Source organism: Drosophila mojavensis, unplaced genomic scaffold, assembly GCF_018153725.1.
Source record: "Drosophila mojavensis isolate 15081-1352.22 unplaced genomic scaffold, ASM1815372v1 contig_80, whole genome shotgun sequence".
Classification (NCBI taxonomy): Eukaryota; Metazoa; Arthropoda; class Insecta; order Diptera; family Drosophilidae; genus Drosophila; species Drosophila mojavensis.
The window spans coordinates 3,158,172-3,179,307 of NW_025318906.1; the positions used below are offsets into that span (position 1 = coordinate 3,158,172).

At 38.9% G+C, this 21,136-nt stretch overlaps 2 protein-coding genes across 2 annotated transcripts in view; both read left to right on the forward strand.

Moving 5' to 3' along the window:
- The window catches only part of LOC6578558 (serine-rich adhesin for platelets), a 50,322-nt gene that overhangs the window by 21,899 nt on the left and 7,287 nt on the right, over nucleotides 1-21,136 (forward strand). The window contains exon 3 of the mRNA XM_032730314.2: nucleotides 17,292-17,770. Within this exon, the coding sequence (XP_032586205.1) occupies nucleotides 17,463-17,770 (308 nt within the window). The 5' untranslated portion in view covers nucleotides 17,292-17,462. The remainder of the gene's footprint in view (nucleotides 1-17,291; nucleotides 17,771-21,136) is intronic.
- On the forward strand, nucleotides 6,122-7,266 carry LOC6578557 (eukaryotic translation initiation factor 3 subunit F-2). Its single transcript, XM_002004431.4, has one exon. The coding sequence runs from the start codon at nucleotides 6,320-6,322 to the stop codon at nucleotides 7,190-7,192; it is 873 nt and encodes a 290-aa protein (XP_002004467.1). The 5' UTR covers nucleotides 6,122-6,319; the 3' UTR covers nucleotides 7,193-7,266.

Here is a 21,136-nt window from a genome sequence, read left to right on the forward strand (position 1 = left end):
TCACAGACACACACACACACACTCAGCCAAAATCCGGCTGTCAGGCTGTTAGGCAGGTCGGCAGGCAGCTAAATGCAAGTTAAAGTTTCCTCAGAGGCGCAAAACCAAATCAAATTTGCACCAAAAACCAAAGGTAAACTTTGAACGCTAGTGGCGGACATTTGCCACGCACACACACACACACATGCACGCATATGCATGCTTGCACACACACACACATATACATATATACAAATTCTCATGTCGCTTATTTGTTAATTTACGCGAGTGCGAAATTGCATTGCGTGTGAGAGAGAGAGAGAGAGAGAGAGAGAGAGGGAGAGAGGGAAAGGGAAAGAGAGGGGGGAGAGCGTGTGTGTATAGCAGGCTAACTTTGCCACACACACACGCACGCATTCACACACATTACCCTCGCCCTCTCCCTCCTCATCTCTCTCCCCCTCCCCCCTTCGCCCACCTTAATTAAGTTATCAAGACATTTTGTGAGCCAAAAAAAAAGAAGAAGAAGCAGAAGAAGAAGAGTAACTTTAGGCCAACTGCAACTGCATTTTGTCAGGCCGCAATAAATTCGCATAATAAATGGCCCGACTTTAACTGTGTCAACAGCAGCCAACAAAATCTCTGTATGTATGTGTGTGGGTGTGTGTGTGTGTGGGTGTGGGTGTATTACCATTTCTATTCACAAATTTGGCATGCAAAAGCGGCTCCTGCTTCTCCTGCTGCAGCTCTTCACCTGCACGTAAAATGTTAAACAGTCGAGCTAATGTCCAAAGAGCCAGCGCACAAAAGTGGCCAAAAATTGTGCCACAGGCCAAAGGACACGAGCAGCTGTTGCTGCTACCACTGCTGCAACATTGAACGTCAGCAACATTCACGTCAGCAGCAGCAGCAGCATCAACTGAGTGTATAACAAAAATTATGCTAAATAGGTAAAGCAGCTTTCACGAAACTGAAACTCAACAGCGAGCACTAAATTATGAGTGGGTGGCCCTCTCTCTCTGTGTGTGGGCGTGGCTCTTGGCCAACTAAATGGCAATGTCAATGCGGGTCAGCACACAGGCAGGCAGGCAGACAGGCAACGCAGGCAAGACAGGCATCAGGGCGGCCGGGGAGACAGCGGGAGGGGCGGCAGCAACTGCTCTTAAAACAGTTCATGAACTAGTTTAGTTTTGTAACAAAAAACCCCCAGCTAGGATATTTCAAGCGGCTATAACCGACTGTACAAATACTCATTAGCATAGCAATTGACAAATGAAATATGAAATGCTCCAGAAATATTTGTTTTACTTAAAGATTTTAACTAAAAATTTGTGTAAGCATTTGAAATATATTGAGCGGGGTATAACTGACTGTCTAATGCTCATTCTGATTAAACGAAAACCTTTACATTTACCTAAACATTTTAGGAAAATAAGACAAGTTCTCAAAATATTATAAACTATTTCCAAAACTTTACTTGAATCTTTAAATATGACTAAACATTTTCAGGAAATATATAATATTATATTATATTAATATCATCATCGAGCTGTTTAATTCCAATTTTATATTTACATCTACAGCTACATACTTGTCGTTATAATTCAAGAAAAGAACTCTCTTTTCACTACAGTAGAATCCGGTTATAACGACTCCGCTTTTAGCGCCCGTAAGGTTATTCCGACGAAAATTCTGGCCCCAAGACAAACTTCTATGAGCAAACTTATACAGTTATAGCTTCTTCCGGGTATACCGGCGCTTTCTTTACCGTCGTTATAGCTGGACTCTAACCAATCAACCCTCTGAGCAGGCATATTGAAAAACTTTACTCGATCTGGCAACGTTCACTCAATCGATCAAAAAAAGCACAAAGCGATGAAAACTATTGCATTTAATTAAAAGACAACACACATACGCAGAGTAAAAGAGAGAGAGGGAGAGAGAGGGAGAGGGAGGGAGATAGAGTCAGAGTGAGATAGAGCTCGATAGATTCACTCAATTTTCGCATCGAAACATCAGCTAAAAACAGTTTAAAGCTGGCCCTTTAAATTCCGCTGTCATTACCACATAAATGAATACGCGCCGGATATGCTGACCCCGAGTGGGCGTAGGCGTGGTCAGGGGCGTGTCGGTAAGTTGGCCCCGTGGGCATTTGTCAACAGTTGGGCAGCGACATTGTTGGCAGCGGGAATTGTGACAGGCAAATGGAAACTTATCTGGACGGCACGCGTTTTAACGGACACCAAAGCTTTTGCCAACTTGGCCCAAATAGGTCTAAGCCAACTGGCACTCCCTCTACCTCTACCTCTACCTCTCCCTCACTCTCTCTCTCTCTCTCTCTCTCTCTCTATCTATCTCTGTGCTGCCACGATTTAGCTCGATGATAGTCGCCGCTGCAGATTCACATGAAAAATGTTCGCACATACCTTTTTCGCCTTTGGCTCAAGAGCTGCTGACTGTTAACACGCTCGCATTTGCTTGGCTGCGCCTGGCCCCAGCCAGGCCAGAAAACGACCAGGACCAGGACCAGGACCTGGCTGCTGCTGCTACTCCTGCTGCCTTGTATTATGCTCCTTTGCATTGGTTTTGTTTGCTGTCTTGATAGCGCTGCGCATGTAGTGGTAGTATATGTATGTATGTGCGAACACTGTCCTCCAGCTGCCTTTATGTATGCGCAAAATTACGTGAAATGAATGGCCAGAGCTATTATAAAACGAATATGGAATGCTCTTACAGAGACAGGAAGAGAGAGAGAGAGAGAATGCTAAGAGTGCTTAAGTGAGTCAGATGATATAGTAGCTCGATTTCATTTGAGTTTGCTCGATTAGAAAAGTTTTTTTTAAGTTTTAGTTTCAGTTACAATATATTGATGATTTAAAAAGATTTTTAGATCATCAAAATGAAAAGGTTTTCATAGTAGAACTAAATTTTTGGCTATTTATCGCTATATTAGCTATATGACTGGCATTAATAACGGATTAAATAAATCTGTGCATGAGCTGATAAAAAAGGTATTCATCTTTTTAGATTAGTTAGTTTTAGTTTAGTTATGATTATAACAACATAATTATGCTCATCAAGTCTTTCCATTAAAGATCTAAAATTATCTGGCATCTATTCTATGGCAGCTGTATAATACATAATAATCCGATATTGATAAGATTTGATTTAGTAGTTAAATATATTATAATTCCGCTACATACTTAGTTGGGAATTTATTTATGTATAAATATAAATGTTTTTCATACAAGAACTAAAAGTGTAAGTCAATGGTACTATGCAAGTTATAAGATCTAGCGGTTGAATATTGATAAGAGTTAATCAAATTGGTAAACTCGCCTCGATATTATTTATTGCTCAGTTTGGAGTTAATATGTTTTAGAACAATGCAGTTTCTCATAGAAGATCTAAAATTTCAGTACAACTTTTCTATGACAATGTGATATAGTAGTATAGTATATTACAGTAAAGTAGTTTAGTATACTACTACTCGTATGTCATGAAACAGTATAGTAGTATAATTTAAAGCAGCTTAGTAGTATAGCATAGTAGATATAATAGTACTAAAATTTTGCATATATGTAAATCTATAGAAAAACCAGCAGCTCGAGCATATAGCTTAAGCTCGCTAATGAATGAAGCTTAAGCATTTTAGTACTACTATACTTACTACTACTTACTCAAATGTTACATTCGCAATATCGTATTCATAATGCCTCACATTGTGCAGCAGTAAAAAAAGCAAAGCATTTCTCACTCTGTCTCTACACTTCAGCTAGGCACCCGCATCCGCACCTGTCTTTTATTTTATCTAGATGTACCTGTGTGAGTGTGTGTGTGTGAGGCACTGCTGCTTGCTGTTCTCGCTGTGGCAGTGTTTACTGTACAAGCAAACTAACTGCCGCTGGGCCAAGTGTAGCATACTTTTTACAGCCAAAAATGATGAAGCTCCGACTCGTTCCGCTCTGGTCCTGTTTCTGCTACCAGTTCTGCTGCTTCTTCTTGGCAAAAAAAAAGGAAAAAAAGAAAACACCCAAAATAAATTTAAAATGCAATTTAATATAGATTCAAGCACAAGTTGGGCGTCTCTAATGTGCTTAATTGTTGCCTGGCTCATACATAATGATAAGCGGCTGGCTCCACGCTTAATTAACATGACTAATGCAATGAGCTGAGTCACGGCTAAAAGAGACGAAGAAAAAACGGCTAAACTAACCGCTAAATAATGAGCTAGTGGCTAATCAGCGAACGTGTCTGGGCGACGCCTATGGCCTATGGCAACAAAGGACAGAGGACGTCCAAGCTTAAACTGAAACTAATTTAGAGAACACAGGGCACACACAAGCACACACATGCACACTCACACATGCACACTCACACACATGAGCACACACCCACACACTTGTCTAGCTGATAAAGCTGAAGAGAAATTGTGCCAGTCATAACTCAAAGGATGTTTGTTGGGACGCGCTATTTGAGGCGCTGCGCGTGTCTGCATTATGGGCCATCATTCAGAGGCGTCAACAGGACGACGGAAAGAGTGAGATGGAGAGCGGGGGAGAGAGAGAGAGAGAGAGAGGTGGGTGGAGTGATAGAGGTAGTCTGAAATCTCCTGTGAGCGTAATCATAAAAATGCTGGGATACCTTATCCTTTCACACACACACCCACACACCCACACACACACACTATCGCATCTCAGTCGCCAAGAAAAACGCATTTAGCCATGAAAGGACGATGTCGAGGACAACTTTTTTTGTTGTTAACGCTGTTTGCTGAATACGTAAAAAGGATTTGGCGCACCTTTCAAAATATCCTCTTCGTGTTTTTATTTTCTTTTCCGTTTTTTCCCCCCTGACTATTTACATGATGATGATTGAATGAATGGATGAATGCCAAGGCCCCGGCAAAAGTTTTGCTCGGGTCAGCGTACTAATCAGCCAGTGTCCTGGCCGGTGTCCTTGCCTCACTTGTTTTGATTATAAATTGAAAACTTTGGCCTGGCCGCATTCTATTTTTTGCGCCTTTTCAAAATCAAAGTGTTTGCCTAGGAATTTCCTAATTCTCTGGACTTTTTTTCTCTCTCTCTCTCTATCACTCTGATGGCATTTCCATATGTGCATATGCAAACCCGGTTACAGGCGGTCAAGCGCATAAGGTCGTTCGTTCAAGTGGAAATGGAAATGGAAGTTGGCAGGACACGCACACATACATACATGCATTCGTATGGGGCCATAAAGGATATGCTTGTTAGTAACCAAATTTCAGTGACAATGACAAGCGAACAAAGCATCGACACATGGAACTTTCTCTGACACTATCAAGCACTTTTCATTGAAGGTGTCATGCCACTGGGGCCTAATCGATATTTATTAGTGCAAATGGAGCTTCCGAATTCATATTTTTGCAAATATTTTGTGCTCAGCAAGGCGTGTGGCCTCCGCTCAAGTGTGCCAGAAGGCAAATGCATATCACATTAATCAACCAATTTTTAGCTAACTAAATGTTGAAGGAATCAAAAATGATTTTCCATGAGAAAAATGAACAAATTTCCATTTAAATTGAGTAAATTCAGGAAATTTGCAAGCTGTAATTGGCTTAAAGGCTTGCATTAAGCTCATTGCTATGACACTCGCTTGTTGCACCAGGATGCTAATTGATATGATTAAAACGGTCAGCATACCTAGCTTAAGAGCAGTCAATTGATTAATTTAAATTTATTTAAATATTATGATCTTTATCTCAGCTGCTTTTATAAGCCGCACTGCAATTCAAATGCATTTTACAACACTGGCAACAATGATCTTGCTACATGAAAACTAAAATTGAGTTTTTATTTAAGCTTAACTTGAATTTCTCGAGTATTTCAATATTTATTTAAGCTAAAGTTTGAGCTGGATCTATTTAAAGTTTGCCAGAAACATACATTTTACAACACTGATCACTATTTTTGTGCAAAGCAAAAACTATTCTATTTAGGATACTTATTCTATGTTCTTTTCTTGGTCGACTGCTAAGCCTTTACGATAAATGTCAAGCTTTACATCACATTTGCACATTTTACAGCACTGTTTACACAACACTGGTTACCCATTTAAAAATTCGCATTATTTGGCCTTAAAAGTCTTTCTCATTTAAAAAATTAACATTGCCTTAACATTTCGACAAACTTCGAGCGAGCTTTTGCAGCACTTTTCGATAATATAGCCTTACACAACACTGGTGCCTTTTTAAATTCCGTCAGCAGCCAAGTTCACGCAGCTTTTTCGAGCAATTTCCTCGTGATATTTTCAATTTTTTTTTTTTAGAAACGTAAAAGAATAGAAAATAGTCAGTGTCATCATGTCGATCTCGAACTATAGATTGCAGACTCGAGTGCGCCTGCAGCCGCTGGTGCTCTTCCAGATTATTGCCGCTTATGAGCGCCGCCCGAAGACGGCCAAGATGGCCGTGGGCACGCTGCTGGGACGTCGCGACAGATGCAACGACATCATCGAGATCACCAACAGCTACACGGTGCAGCACAAGGAGCAGCAGATTGGCGACATGGAGCAGTTCAAGCTGGACACCCAGTACGCCAGCGAGATGTTCGAGCTGAATCAGGTCACCTATCCGCAGGAGAAGATCATCGGCTGGTACTGCACCGGGAAGACGCTCTCCCGTTCGGCTGCAGCGCTGCACGGCTACTACTCGCGGGAGTGCGGGGATATGCAGCCGCTGCATCTGCTGGTGGATACATCGCTGAGAGGCGGTCGTCTGACCACACGCCTCTATTGCGCCGTCACGATGGGCGTGCCGGGCGGCACTCGCGGCCTGCTATTCACGCTCTTGCCGCTGCTCAAAGTCAACGCCGAGGGCGATGAGGCGGTGGCTCTGCGTCTCATGCAGAAGCAGGCGCTGCATCCCACCAAGCAGCTGGGCCGCATGCTGCCGGAGCTGGTGCACGTGATGGAGGCCACACGGGAGCTGGAGCAGAAGCTGGATCTGGTGATGCGCTACATCAACGATGTGCTGACACGCAAACGCCGGCCGGACAATAGCATTGGGCGTGCCCTGCACGATGCGCTGACATCGGTGCCGCTGCTGGACGCGGACAGCTTTCGTGCCATGTTCAATGCGAATGTTCGCAATATGCTCATGAGCATTACACTGTCCAGCATGATCAAGACCCAAATGGAGCTGAGCGAGAAGCTGTCCTATTTGCCAGATCATTAAATACTGTATTTTCTGAACTCTGCATTCGAATGAACGCCAATGGCGCGCATTAAAAACAGGTGTTGTATCACTCAGCTTTCGTCTGTCTTCTGGTGTGGGCTGTGTGCATTTCTATAGCTTTTTAAACCATTGTAAATGGGGACTAGGGGTATGTTTTCTTTCGAAATGTATGTAACAGCGCAAGAGGGCGTGGCAGGCCCCACTAGGTGTATATTTTGTTGTTGTTGCAATTTTTTTTTCCTTCTCCAGTAACATTTTTAACAAAAATTATACAAAATGTTGGCAACATAAATATTTTACTCATTGCACTCTATATATTTATATATAAATATATACATATGTATATATAGTGCTTCTTCTATAACCCAAATACACATTGATATACTCTCACATGCAATGCCAGCTCAGCAAAAATAAAGAAAAGCCTTCGGGCCATCTATAATAACCGATATAATACACGTTATAAGCAGACATTTTATCTGCGCATTGTCGCTGTCAGCGCTGCAATTCTTGTTGTTGTTATTGTTGCTGTTCGAGCTGAGAGCAGCTCAGGCGCTGTTTTTCCGCTCTGCTCAATGCAGTTTTTTGCATTCGTATAATAAATATATATTACAGAAGTGATAATGGCAGCGATTGCATAATGGATTAAGTGCCAGGACTCAACTGGTCGGGCAATGCCAAAGGCAGTTGTTGTTGTTGTTGTTGTTGCTGCCGTTGACGTTTTGCTGTTTGTCGTTATATTTAAGCCATTATCAATGTCGAATGTGGAGCGTAACCGCGAATGCCACATGCCGCATGCCGCATGCCACATTGCCACGCCTCTGGGGTCTTTGCATTTCAGACTCTGTTTGCATTTCAACTTAATTTGAAGCGATTTATTAATTTTTTCCAATACCCATTGAATAATGGACCATGAGGGTATATTGATTTCCCAGAAGAAGAAGATTGATCAAAATCAGTCTTCTATTTTGATCTTTGGTGAGTCTTAGATCATAAAGACTCAAGATCTTCAAATGTCTTTTGTATATTTTTGTCAATAATTACTAGATTATCAATTTTTCCCATTTTGGATACAACTCATTTTAGAAATGTCAATACATGCCATAAAATAGCTAGCATAGAATAGAATAGCTAAGGCAAAATGTGTTAATATTAAGCTAAAGGGAATAGATTATATATTTTTCATTATTTTCGATATTTTATTTCCTTAGAAATAATTTTAGAAAAATTTTAAAAAGCAGATTGATGGCATTTTAATTAAGTCCAACTATCCATTTGACTCCATAGTTCTTCTCACTCTCGCACTCACTCTTACTCTCAATATATACCCAATATAATGCACTTTTGAGCTCAGACTTGAAATAATAAATATTTTGTTCATAAGACTTTTACTGACCATTTGTAGGTTTCATTTCCATAAGAAGAAGAGCTCATATAATGTAAATATGGATTGACCTTACTGAAGCTCAAGCCATCTTATTGTTGACATTATACCAGATCGCAAATAATATATAATATAATATAATTTAAAAATATAATATATATATAAATATAAATTCAATGAAAATATTTATATTATCTTGAAGACTTAACGATGATATTAAAAAGTGATATAAAAAAATGTTATAAAAGATGTGAGTGTAGACTAGTGTGAGATGAAACAATGTATGTATGTATATGAAATGAGACTATGAGCTATGAGCTATAGATAAATGAAAGAATTTCGCAAGGGAAGCAGGTGTTTAAGTTGGGCTCTTTTAAGTCTGCACATGGAACGAAGAGGAGTATCAAAAGAAACTTCGGCTTTCATATCTAACTGCGCTTTTCTTTTTACCATAGAGTCTAGGCATATTCTAGTCAAGTACGCCCTTTCAGAGAAAAACTTACTTCTTTTTTTTTTTTTTTTTTTTTTTTTTTTTTTTTTGTAAAGCTGCGACATGGATTGCAGCAGTTGTTACAGCTGCTGCTGCTGCTGCCGCTGCTGCTGTTGCAATTAATTAAAGCTGCGATAATATTGAATGCAGTAATGTGTGCCAAATCAAAAGGCAAAAATCAACAGCCCCAGGGCTGAATAGCTCCCAGCTGGGAGCAGGGGCGGAGGGGCAAACGCAAATGCAAATGCAAATGAGCAGCGCACGCGCCATTTTGACAAATGAGGGCAATCAAAAAGTTGCATGCGCCCAGGCTTAATGCGTTACACGAGATCACGTATACGCCACGTTCTCGCTGCCGCTGCCGCTGCCGCTGCTGCTGCTGCTGCTGCTGCCAAGACGTTGCAACTTTTTGCGCTAATTAATGTCATAAGATGTTATATAAATGTATATAAATGTATATTTATACATATAGATATATAGCGAAATGCTTTTGCCACGTGTTTTAATACCCTGCACGCGTTGGCCTCATAACTTTTGGACAGTTTGCCGCCCCCTTTCGACGTGTTTGGATTTTCAGCGCCAAATCAATGGGCGACAGACAGACAGAGAGAGAGAGAGAGAGGGAGAGAGGCTAAGAAAAGTGTGCTGCAACGCAACGAGCTCGATTCAAGCAGGATTTATGCTTTGGCCACAGTTTAGGTGTCAGCTGCAGGCGAAGCCAGCGCTGAAATTACGATTGTGACCGCAGCCAAACGAGCAGTAGCATCTGAATGAAGCAGAAAGTATCGGTGTCAGTGCCAACTAGCTTACTCTGGGCGAAGCCAACTCAGCATTTGGCAGAGATGCCCACAGCAGCAAGACCTATACATATAAATAGAAATACGGACATATGCCACAGCGAAGAAAAAATCGTATAAAAACAGATAACAAGTTGAAAAAGTGGTAGATATTATAATAGACATGCTTCACGTACGCCGTGCTAATAGGGCTTCAAAGCCAAAAAAGGAAAACATAACTTATATATAGGTATAGATATATACGTACATATATGTATATACATCAGCAAAACAAATATAAATATGAATGGGTAGAAACTTTGAAAATACGAACTCTAAATGCGCTTGCAGTTCTATATGAAATAATAATATAGGATATAATATACAATATAATAGTCCGATTATCAACAAAATCATAAATATAGCTAGGAATCAACACAAGATACACAAAATAACAAACAAAAAACTTTCTTATATGGTTACTGAAAATTCAACCTAACCTAACTATTGATGCAGTCAACAGAACTATTGATTTCAAATATATATTCATGTTGCCACTAAAACTAGCTGTCACAGCAAGTCTCAGCCAGCCAGCACCCAAGCGAGCTTAGTTCGCATAGAACATTCCGCATTAAAAGGCCAAACAACTAGTCCAACTACAAGGGGCGCTCACAGCTGTCACACAATTCATGAGCAAATTATAATACCCTTATTGGCAAGCGCATAAATATGATGTGCAAAAAAGCCACACACGCACACACACACATACAATCGTTTATAGTTGTGTGTGTGTATGGGAATAATAGACAGCGCATTGTGGGCGTGTAAACGGGAAACGAGCTTAAAAGTTGCAAAAGCAAAATAAAGATTGGCATAGATATGCACGTGATTGGAATGTAAGTTGGAAATTAAGTGGCTCCTGCGGCGCCAGGGGAACCAAAAAAAATACAAGATGAGAAAAAAGAAGAGAAGGTGGAACGAGCAGAACGAAATCTTTTTGCCAAAAACAATATATGTCATATACACAACACACACGAGCTGTTGACTGGCCTGGGCAGAAGACAAGCCAGAAATGGCCAACGAATTGAGTGGCACTGGCAAAACGGAAAATGAAATGCACATTAGCAGGGCGTGGGCGAACGGTGCGGTAGTGGCGTAGAGGCGTAGGTACACGCAGCAGCAGCAATTGCCGATGGCATAAGCGTAGGAAGGAAATTGTTACGTAGGCCAAAAATGCAGCAAGCCACAGCCAGCGACGAAGCACAGCAAGTTGGCCCAAAGAAAAGCGCGCACAAATCGAAATAAATAAATAAAATCAAATGTTCTGTGGAAAAACTTTGGCTTCAGCCAAAAGCTAACTTAGGTGAAAAATCTACACCGCCTGCCGGCAGCCAGCGTCTCCGTCTCACAGCTCGCACAAAGCGCTGAAATTACATCTTATGAGCGTCTGGAGGTTACGCTTTAGGGAGCAGCGACATTCAGTCGACCAGCTGAAGAACTACCCACCCCAGTCAGCCAGCCAGCCAGTCAGCCAGCCATCCAGGCAGCTAGCTTGGCGTATACGTAACGGCAGCGTAACGGAAACGGAAACAAAGCGATAAACTTTTGTTAGTGTAGCGAACGCCAATCCACACTCGAGGCCCACGAGAGCGTAAAAGTGCGAAAGTGCGCGCACCACTGCGACCCACGTAGCACCAGCCAGACGGCAGCCAGCAGAGGCAGCAGTAGCAGTAGCAGCAGCAGCAGCAGCAATAGCAACAGCAACAGCAGCAATACCAGAGGCAAGCTCGCCTAGAAGCCATTGCTTTTCAAGCTCTGCGTTGCCTTTGGTTTCGCCTTTTAAGACACAGGCAACAAAAAATGAAGCAGTTCCTAACGGAAGCAGCACAGTAACAGCGGCAGGAGCAGCAGCAGGAGCAGTAGCAGCACTGGTAACAGTAAATACAACAACAACAACAACAGCAGCAGCTGCAACAAAAGCAGCGTGTAAATGTCGGCTAACACTTGGCTGCGTTTCCTGACAAAGAAAATACATCGAATGTGTGAGAGTGTGAGGTAGGCGTGACTTGGAAATACCCGGTAATCTAGCCAAAATATACCAAAATAAATATACCAACATTTATTGATATGTAGCTTGACAATTGTTAGAGATGAATCAAGTAAAAAAAAATATATATATATATATATTTTAAAATATATTTTAACTTTATAAAAAAAAAAATAGATATATAGAAATAAAAATAACATAAATAAAATACATAAAAATAAAATAATAATTTAAAAATAAAAAAGAATAATAAAATAAAAAGTAAATAAAAATACAAACAAATAAAAAGGAAATAAAATAAATTAAAATAGTCAGACAATAAAATAAAATAAATAAAAATAAGGTGAAATAAAAAATATTTAATTAAAATAAGCAAACAATAATATATTTTAGATCAGTTAAATGAACTAAAGAATATTTTTAATAAATAATGTTTTAAAATAATATAAAAACAAAATGAAATAAAATTTAAATAATAATAATAACAAATATTATTTAATTAAAATAAACGAGCAAAAATTTTTATAAATCAGTTAAATGAATTAGAGTAATATTTTGATTTATTAGTAAATACAATGTATGTCAATGTTTTAAAGAATATTCAATTTTATTTATTTTATTTATTTTTTTTAAATTATAGTTAAATATTTGCTAAGATCTTTTTATTTACTGAACATACCCCAGCAACATGAACACAGGGTATACGCAAAGGGGGTAAACACAAGAATAAGAAGAAGTAGAAGAAGAAGCAAAAGAGAAGAAACGAATCCCTTATGTGTTACTGAGACTCAATTGGTCCGCGTGCGAGCGCGGGGGACCTCTTACAGACTCGACTGGCTGCCAATGTGTGAATTACGAGTGTATTTTGTAGCGTCTGAGATTTGCAGTCAGTTTTAAAGCCAAAAGAGCTAGAAACGGCTGAAACACACAAAAATCAACATCAATTTGAACTAAAATAAAAAGTCGAATCTAATTTGCTTTGCGAAACAACTGATTGACTACACGAATCTCTACAGAAATCCAATAAAAATCCCGCCAAAAAAAAAAAAAGAAGCAGAATCCAATGACTAACAAGCCAAAAGAAGTGAAAATCCGCAAAGAAGTTTCCCAAAGAGCACGGAAAAGTTGGGGCTAAAAATCTTAATTTTCCACTACAGAGAAACGTGACAAATTTTCGCTGGTCAACGCATTTCCCAAAACTGTTTCAAAACTTTACACATACTCAAGGCTGTGTGTGTAAGTGTGTGTGTGTGGTTGTTGTTGTTGTAGGTCAATTGTTTGTTGCCTGTTTTCTTTTTTTTTTTTTTTTTGCTTTTTGTTTTTGGTCTTTTGGGTTAGCCCCAACAACCAATTTTCTTCGCCTCCATTTTATGTTGCTTCCTTGTTCTTTGTCTTCGTTTTCAGTTAACTCAAGTGTACACTTGGCCAGAAAGTGTCTTAAGCAGCCAATATGTTAGTTGTTAGCATGTTAATTTTATGGACAAGCTACTCCTTTAAGCCAATTAGTAGCTGACTTTTATGCATGACAATTGAGAAAGTTGTCGATTGTCAGTTGATGGAGAGAGGCTGGGAAGGGACTTGAGTTTTTTACTGTGGGAATGGGAATACGTTAGGAGTGGATCAATTCAATAATACCCAAGAACGTGGAAGTGGAAGTCTCTTATGCTCAAGCTGTCACTCATCAAACAGCTCTCGCATAGGCTAATGGATTTCCTATATATTATCTGAGATTTACTTCATCTGTAAATCGGATTCTTATTATATTGTGAACAATTTTTAAATTTTAAATTTCTTTGGAGATACGTAAATCTCCATTTTACTAATTTAGTTCTAGAATCCTAAGTTAAACTGGAAAAGTAGACGAATTGCTAAGTTAAAGAATTCAGCCATAGCTATAAGGACATTTACAGTTAGCACTTAACAGAATATTAAAGCTGATGTTTGAGTTTCATATTGTGTTATACTCCCCCATATATCTAAACAGTCTATAGAGGAAATTAATAGTATCTAACTCAACTCAACAATTAACTGTTAATCACCTTTGCTTGACTCCACATAACCTTACGAGCCTCTATTCATTCGTTATGCAAATAGTTCTCTGATGGACTATAGACTCTACTTGTTCCCATTTTACACCCTTACACATTAAATGCCAGCTCAATTTCAGTTGGAAATCAATGTCTATATTATTCAAGGTTTCATTAAAATGGACGGCATTGCTGTGTATGTAATCAACTGTAGAATGGACCCTCGCACGATTAAACATTTCCTCGAGTGCCAAACAAAAACTGTCAGCCACATTGGCCAAAAATGTCATTTCATCTAAATGCACCTTTTTTCCTTTTGTCAGTTTTCTCATTTGATTTATTGTATGGCCAAAAGTATTTGCGGTCCCAGTGTGTGTGTGTGTGTGTGTAGGGTATATGAAATGTAAATGTCTGGCTGATTTGTTTAAACAAACGTGTGTGTGTGTGCGTGTGTGTGTGAGGGCCTTGTCTCTACAGCTGTCAGGTTCAATCTTGTGCTCGTTTGTGCCCTTAACCCAAACCTGAACCGCATTTTCTTCTAGTGTTTGCTCTGGTTTTGCTACTGTTGAGGTGCTCTCTGTGTCCCTCGCTCTCTCTCTTTCTCTCTCTCTCTCTCTCACTCTGTCGTCCACTTGTCATGTCACTCAGCGTCATTGTCATGCAGACAATGCCAAGCAGTTGGACAGTCGGAAAGGAAAGGACAGACAGATTTCAGTCTTTAGTCTGCTGCCCAGATAGCTCAACTACCCCACCTCGCTCTCCCACTCTCTCTCTCCCTCTCTACTCTTAGCTATTTTTCGGCTTTTGCATTTCATTTACATTTTCAATGTCAGTCTCGCCTTCTATAGTCTCTCGCTGCGAGCTGTTAACCAGCCGTTTGCTGACATTTCACGTAATTTACCGTTACAAATCAATTGTCAAGCTATGGTCCAGCCTAGCTCACAATAGACATGGCCTCCACCCACCACCCGTCCCTTCGCTGTGTCAGCGCGTGCCAATGCGTTGATAGCCTTAAGTAAAAGCAACCGCATCGACCAGCTGCCCAAAGTGTTGAATCGTTCGTCCAACAATACTAAAATGGGATGTTCCAATATTTTATGCACAATTTATGTTAATTTGCCCACAGTTTAGCCACACACACAAAGAGAGAGAGAGACAGAGAGAGTGAGCAACATATTTTTATAGCCTTGCTCGATATTTATGCGCGATTTTTTTCGCATTGAACAGAAATTGTTTGGCTGCTTATAGTATGCCATCTATATATATGTTTATACATATATAAATACGTATATGAGCGTACGTGCTTTAGCAAAAGTTTTCGGTTTCATTACACACACACTCACACACACAGAGACATTCACGCACATGTGTTTGTCCTGGCTTTCTGTTAACATTTTGACAGCGAAGGCTTTAAGTTGTCAGCGCGTTCTTTAGCCATATTATTGCCATTGTTGCTGCTGTTATTGTCGCTGTTGCTGCTGCTGTTGTTGTTGTTGCTGTTGTTGTCGTAGCATTTTGGCGCTTATTAACATATTGTTGTTTTGCGCCTGTCGCGCCATTGACAATTCATTTTGTTATCACTACACATGCTAAAGCTTAGCGGCAAAAACTCTAAAAACAAAGCCCCAAAAACTTTCGCTCTAGCAAAAACAACATTTGCACAAACACGACTATGCGTTGCGCCTGTATGCCCAAAAAAAGGGTTGTCTGCCACTAGGGGTAGGCCAGGTTGGGTTATCGATTATTTGAGACAAGAAGAAAACTCATATATGACTTTAAAATCTTTATTAAAGATTATTAAAGCAAGTCTAATACATTTTCTATAGCTATATAGTTATCGATAAATTATTCATATGCATATATTTATCGATAATAATCATTTCTTCTGAACGTAGATACGATTTTTAAAGCATATAGCTAGCAAGCCAATAAGAAGTCTTGTATCCTTTCTTTTTTTTAGCTTGTAACATTTATCGAAAGTAATCGATAACATTTCTAACTTATACATGAGTTTTTTTACACCATAAAAATTTATTTAATTTTCAAAAATAAAAAATAAAATAAAATATATGTTGAGCATGTAGCAGCTACTAATAAATGAACGATTTGTTATCGATAACATGATTTATCATCCCACATTTCTATTTAACTGCAACTAAGAATTACAAAAACCAATTTTATTGCGAAAGCCTGAAAATATGGTACTAAATGTACACTAACGATATGTTATCGATAACAGAATTCATCATCCCACATTCCATTATAATTGAAAGTGAGAACCAAAAAAACTCATTTGATGCGAAGGCAGGAAAAATATATAGTTGAGCTCATTTGGTGAACGATATGTATGGAATATTATCGATAAATTGATTATTGGACATTTTAAACTAAAAATTGGCATTATAAAAAGTCAAATTCTGTTTAGAATGACTCGAATTTAATGCAAATGCTTTTTTATTTACATTGAATATGCCCGCTTTTCCTTTGATTAGAGGGCATCAACAAATACTTTTTGCCAACAAAGTATTTATGTTTTGGCATGTGAAAAACTTTGCTGTCAGTTGGGAGATTTGTGCTAATGATATGCTCTGACAGTTGAACTAAGCTAAATACACAAAAGCTACCAGAATCTGCCATATAATAAAATAACAAGCCTGCCACACCGCCAGCCTGTCTATCTATCTATCTGTCTGTCTATATGTCTGCCTGCCTGTCTGTCTGCCTGTCTGTCTATCTAATATGTTTGGATGATTAAAGAGTAGCTTAAAGGGTGGCAACAGCAGCTCAGGTGCAACAGCTGCTGCATCAAGTTGCAAATAGTTGGATGCGCATATGCATATGTGCCAGCATCTTATGACTAAATTGCCATGCACTTTAGTTGAGATAGAGCAACGGGAGAGAGAGGGAGAGGGAGAGAGAGAGGGAGAGATAGATGGAGGAGTTGAGTGTTGGAAGTTGAGGTAGTAGCTGAAAGCGTGCTTAGCTGCCAAGACGTTGCTGCAGCTGCCTCTAAAGGCATTTTAAGCTGTGCAACACACGCACACACACACACACATACACTAACACACATATGCAGGCACACACCCATGTGGTTGCCCGTTATTATTAGCATAATTACAGGCGCATTAGCGTGCTGCGGCTTTGGGCTTTGAGCTCTGGGCCTTCCGCCTGGCCAATTGGCTGTGCTACCTGATTATGACAGCCTAAAAGCCAGCCACCAGCCACCGCACCCAGCCCTACCGCACCGCCAACAACTTTATGTAAATTTCCAGCATAGCTACAGTTATACATATATATTTAAATGAATACATTTTGCTGTTCGCTTGAATTTTCATTAATTTTGCATTAATTTCTCTACGTTTTTTCTACTTTCAGCTGAATTTGTCGACAGCCGAAAGAATCACACAAAAAATTAAAAGCCTTAAAGAGCCCAACAGCAAAAGCAACACAGGCGAAGCGAAAGAGCGGGAGATAGAGGGAGAGAAAATCCGAGAGAGAGTGACATCTGATAGCTGTACCTAGAGCTATAACTAGGAATTGAATACGATGCGTTTACAGCTGCTCGGGCTGTTTTGCCTGGCATTAGGCGCAGCTCTGGCTGCTGCCTATAACAACAACAGCAACAGCAACAACAACAACAACAACAACAACAACAACAACAATGCCAACACACAACAGCAGCCAATCTACACTTATCTGACCACATCGAGCACTTCCAGCCACAGGAATGATGCTCCAGCCATGCAGCCGGCCATTGTATACGAGGCGTCTGTGCCAAAGCAGGAGACGCGACCCGTCAGCACGGCCAGCTCGACCACAGCGGAGGTGGCTTCAAAGAAAGTCATCGGTTCCAGGTGAGTGCACACACACAAACAAACCCACACGCACACTCACACACAGACATGCACACACAGACATGCACAGAGTCTGAGCGCGTTTTTAATACCCTAAAGCCATTGCAAATGTATGAGTTCGGGCATATTGATTACGTGTGAAAGCATGTAACGGGTAAGGGAAGGAAGCATCAAAGAGCTAAGGCATAGCTATGGAATAAGATTAATAATGCATTGCAACGGTCTGTGCCTTGTACTCTATAAAAAATCCTTAAATTTCGACTTGGCCTTATGGAATTCAAATTCTGTCATTTTAATCAGATCGATAAATATCGATATCAATCGTACTGAATTTTCACCGCATCTGAGCTTGAGTATACCCAGAATTATAGTTCATTAGGTATGTTATGTAGATCTAAGCAAATTCTTTATTCAGATCAGTAACTTTTGTATTAACCTTAATTATCGATAAGTTGCGAATTCATTTCGAATTGTATATTGCTCGTGTGTTACAGACATAAAACAGTTATACCACGTATATACATGTATGTACAATGATAAAAGTATAATAATAATATTTAGACACTACCGTTTCATATATTCGCGCTGATCGATAATTTCTTCCATATTTTTCAACTATATTTCACAAGTAACTCTTATCGATAACTTTTTTTCCTTCACAACTTACGCGCTGAATCTCTTGCTATTCTAGCTCTCATCGCATAACATGATCTCACTTTACCTAAGGGAAATAGTTGATTAGGAGTGAATGTTTGTCCGCATGTCGCTCGAGGTATTCGGCTGAGGCTATTTTCCAGTCAGGCACGCCCGACTAGAGCGCATTCGCTGCTGCTGCTGTTGGTTTTCTTTTTTTTTTTTTTAGAGTAGAGGCCGCGCACCACCCGTGCACCACTCCAGATTCTCGGCTTGGCCTTTGTTTGCATTTGTTGTTGCTGTGTCGCTGGTTGTTAGGCAAAAGTCTTTTGTTTGCGCAGCGTTTTTGCAATTTTTGCCACTAATTGAAATAGAATTTGCCTTTTGTTGTTGCGCGATGCTAGGAGGTATGGATGCGTGGAGTCGTGCAGGGGGAGCGGGGCGTGGTCAGCTAGCCAAATGCCTTAGTATTTTAATTAATTTGCTCAACAGGCGCCACTTGAGGGGCCCCAAGCCCCCGCAGCCCCCTTCAGACCCCAAACCCATTTCAAGCCCATTCTCGCAAGGCCAATAAAACACGTGGCATACCTAAAGGCGCAGCATTTAAAAATAACAAAGTAACAGGAAAAAAATGGAAAAAAGAAGAGGAAAATTTTTAAAGAAAATGGAAATTGTAAAAGGAAAAACAACAACAAGCTAGGCACAAATTGAGTGCTCATTAAGTTCAAATCAATGCTAATCAGTTTGGCTTCTCTCAAGCACTTTTCATTGGGGTTTCCTTTGCCCAGTAGCTCCACTTGCTCCACTGGACAGCCAACCCCTTCGACCGGCTGCTTATGAAAATTAATATTTTTCCTTGCCATTTGCCTTTGCCTTTGTCTCTGCCCCGTTTGTGTATTAACAAATTCACGGCTCTCGCTTGCGGCATATGGTAAACAGTTCCCGCTTAGCGCTTGATAATGTTAACGAACAGCTGTCGCTGCGAGCGACTCATAATGCTTATGTTAATGTTAATGGTAATGATCATTAAGAGACGCTTACGTTTTTATGTGGCATAACCTGGATGCTGCTAGGTGTAGCTGTATATATGTATATGCATATATATGTAGCTTGTTATTCTTGAATCATTTGGTTTTTTGTTGCACACATTCAAACAAATTTTTAAATTGTTTCTTTATAATAAAAAAGTTAACTTTTTTTTTAAATTATAGAATAAATATAGTTAATTGAATTAATGCTTTTGTAGTAATAATTAATAATTAATTGCCTTTTTTATATATAAAAACATATAAAGATTCATATATATATTTTTTAAAATTTAATTTTATGTTTTTACATATAAATATATTGATATATTTATAATTTATTTATATATTTATTTTTATCCGGCATCTATCACATTTGTTTAATATACATATGCATACAATTTTTTTCTTTATTTTACTTTCCATAAATATTTTATGTATAAGTTTTTTATACATATTTTTCTCAGACTTCATTTTCATTTGCTAAATTTGCATTAATTACCTGATATTATTTTTGTTTTCCTCTTTTTTTTTTTTTTTTTCTATTTTATTAAGCACATAGAAAGTCAATTTTAATGCTAGCTTATTTTAATCAGGCTGCCATAAACAAATAAATAAATTATGTAAAATGCCAAAAACAATCTATTTTTTCAACATTAATATATCCGACACAATGCAAATGGCATTGCAATGCCTGCACAAAGGAATTATTATAAACATGCTGATGACTGTGAGATGCTCTCTTTGCGTTCCATTATAATAGAAATCGAATATTTTATTGAATGCATCAGCCATTACTAACTATGAATATCATTAGATTGGAATATAAAAAGAAAAAACTTTGATTATTACTTTAAAAATTAAAAAAAAAAATATATATAAAAAAAAATTTTTTTTTTAAGTTTCAATTAATGCAGCACTATAAATAAAATATTAATAAAAAAAGAAAGATTTTTTTTTCTTTTTTTAATATAAAAATATTCTTAAATGGAAATTTAGAATTCATATATATATATATGAATTTACTTAATTATTAAACCTTTTATATTTGGCTGTTTATTTGATAGTTAATGAATGGTTAATTTCAAGGACCTTGCAACATATTATGTTAATATTTTTTCATTTATATATTTCACCATCGCATGACTAACAAAGTTTTCAAACAAATGTTTTCAACACTTTTACACGTAGAGCTCTGGAGCACCCCCAACAGTGGCACGCCCACTCTAATGGCTATGCGTCAATCCAGTCAGTCAGCCTGCCAAGGCAATTAAATTAAAATTTATAATAGAATATTGCATAAAATGTTCGCTTTCAGTTAAAATAACTGAGCTTTCGTATAATAAATAATATAATAAATAAGATAAATTTTCAATTATATGCTTAAAAATGATTTAAGTAAAAAGATTTTGCGAAATTATGAAACTCTGATTTTTCAGCTGTCTGCTGCATAATCATGGCCAAAACGCACACACACACACATATAGAGAGAGGCATGGCTAAATCAGGCAAGACAGTTGTATGACATGCAGTTAGACAGCAGCAACAGCAGCAGCTGCTGCTGCATATGATTTTGCAGCACGCGCGATTCACGTGCTTAAATGTTAATGATGTGCCATGTAGAAATCCCTAACTATGCACACACACACACACATACACACACACCCATATATATGTATAATGCGTGTAGCTATGTTAACTAACTGCC

Excerpts from the sequence above, each read along its gene's own strand:
- LOC6578557 (XM_002004431.4), top strand. The coding sequence starts at position 6,320 with ATGTCGATCTCGAACTATAGATTGCAGACTCGAGTGCGCCTGCAGCCG.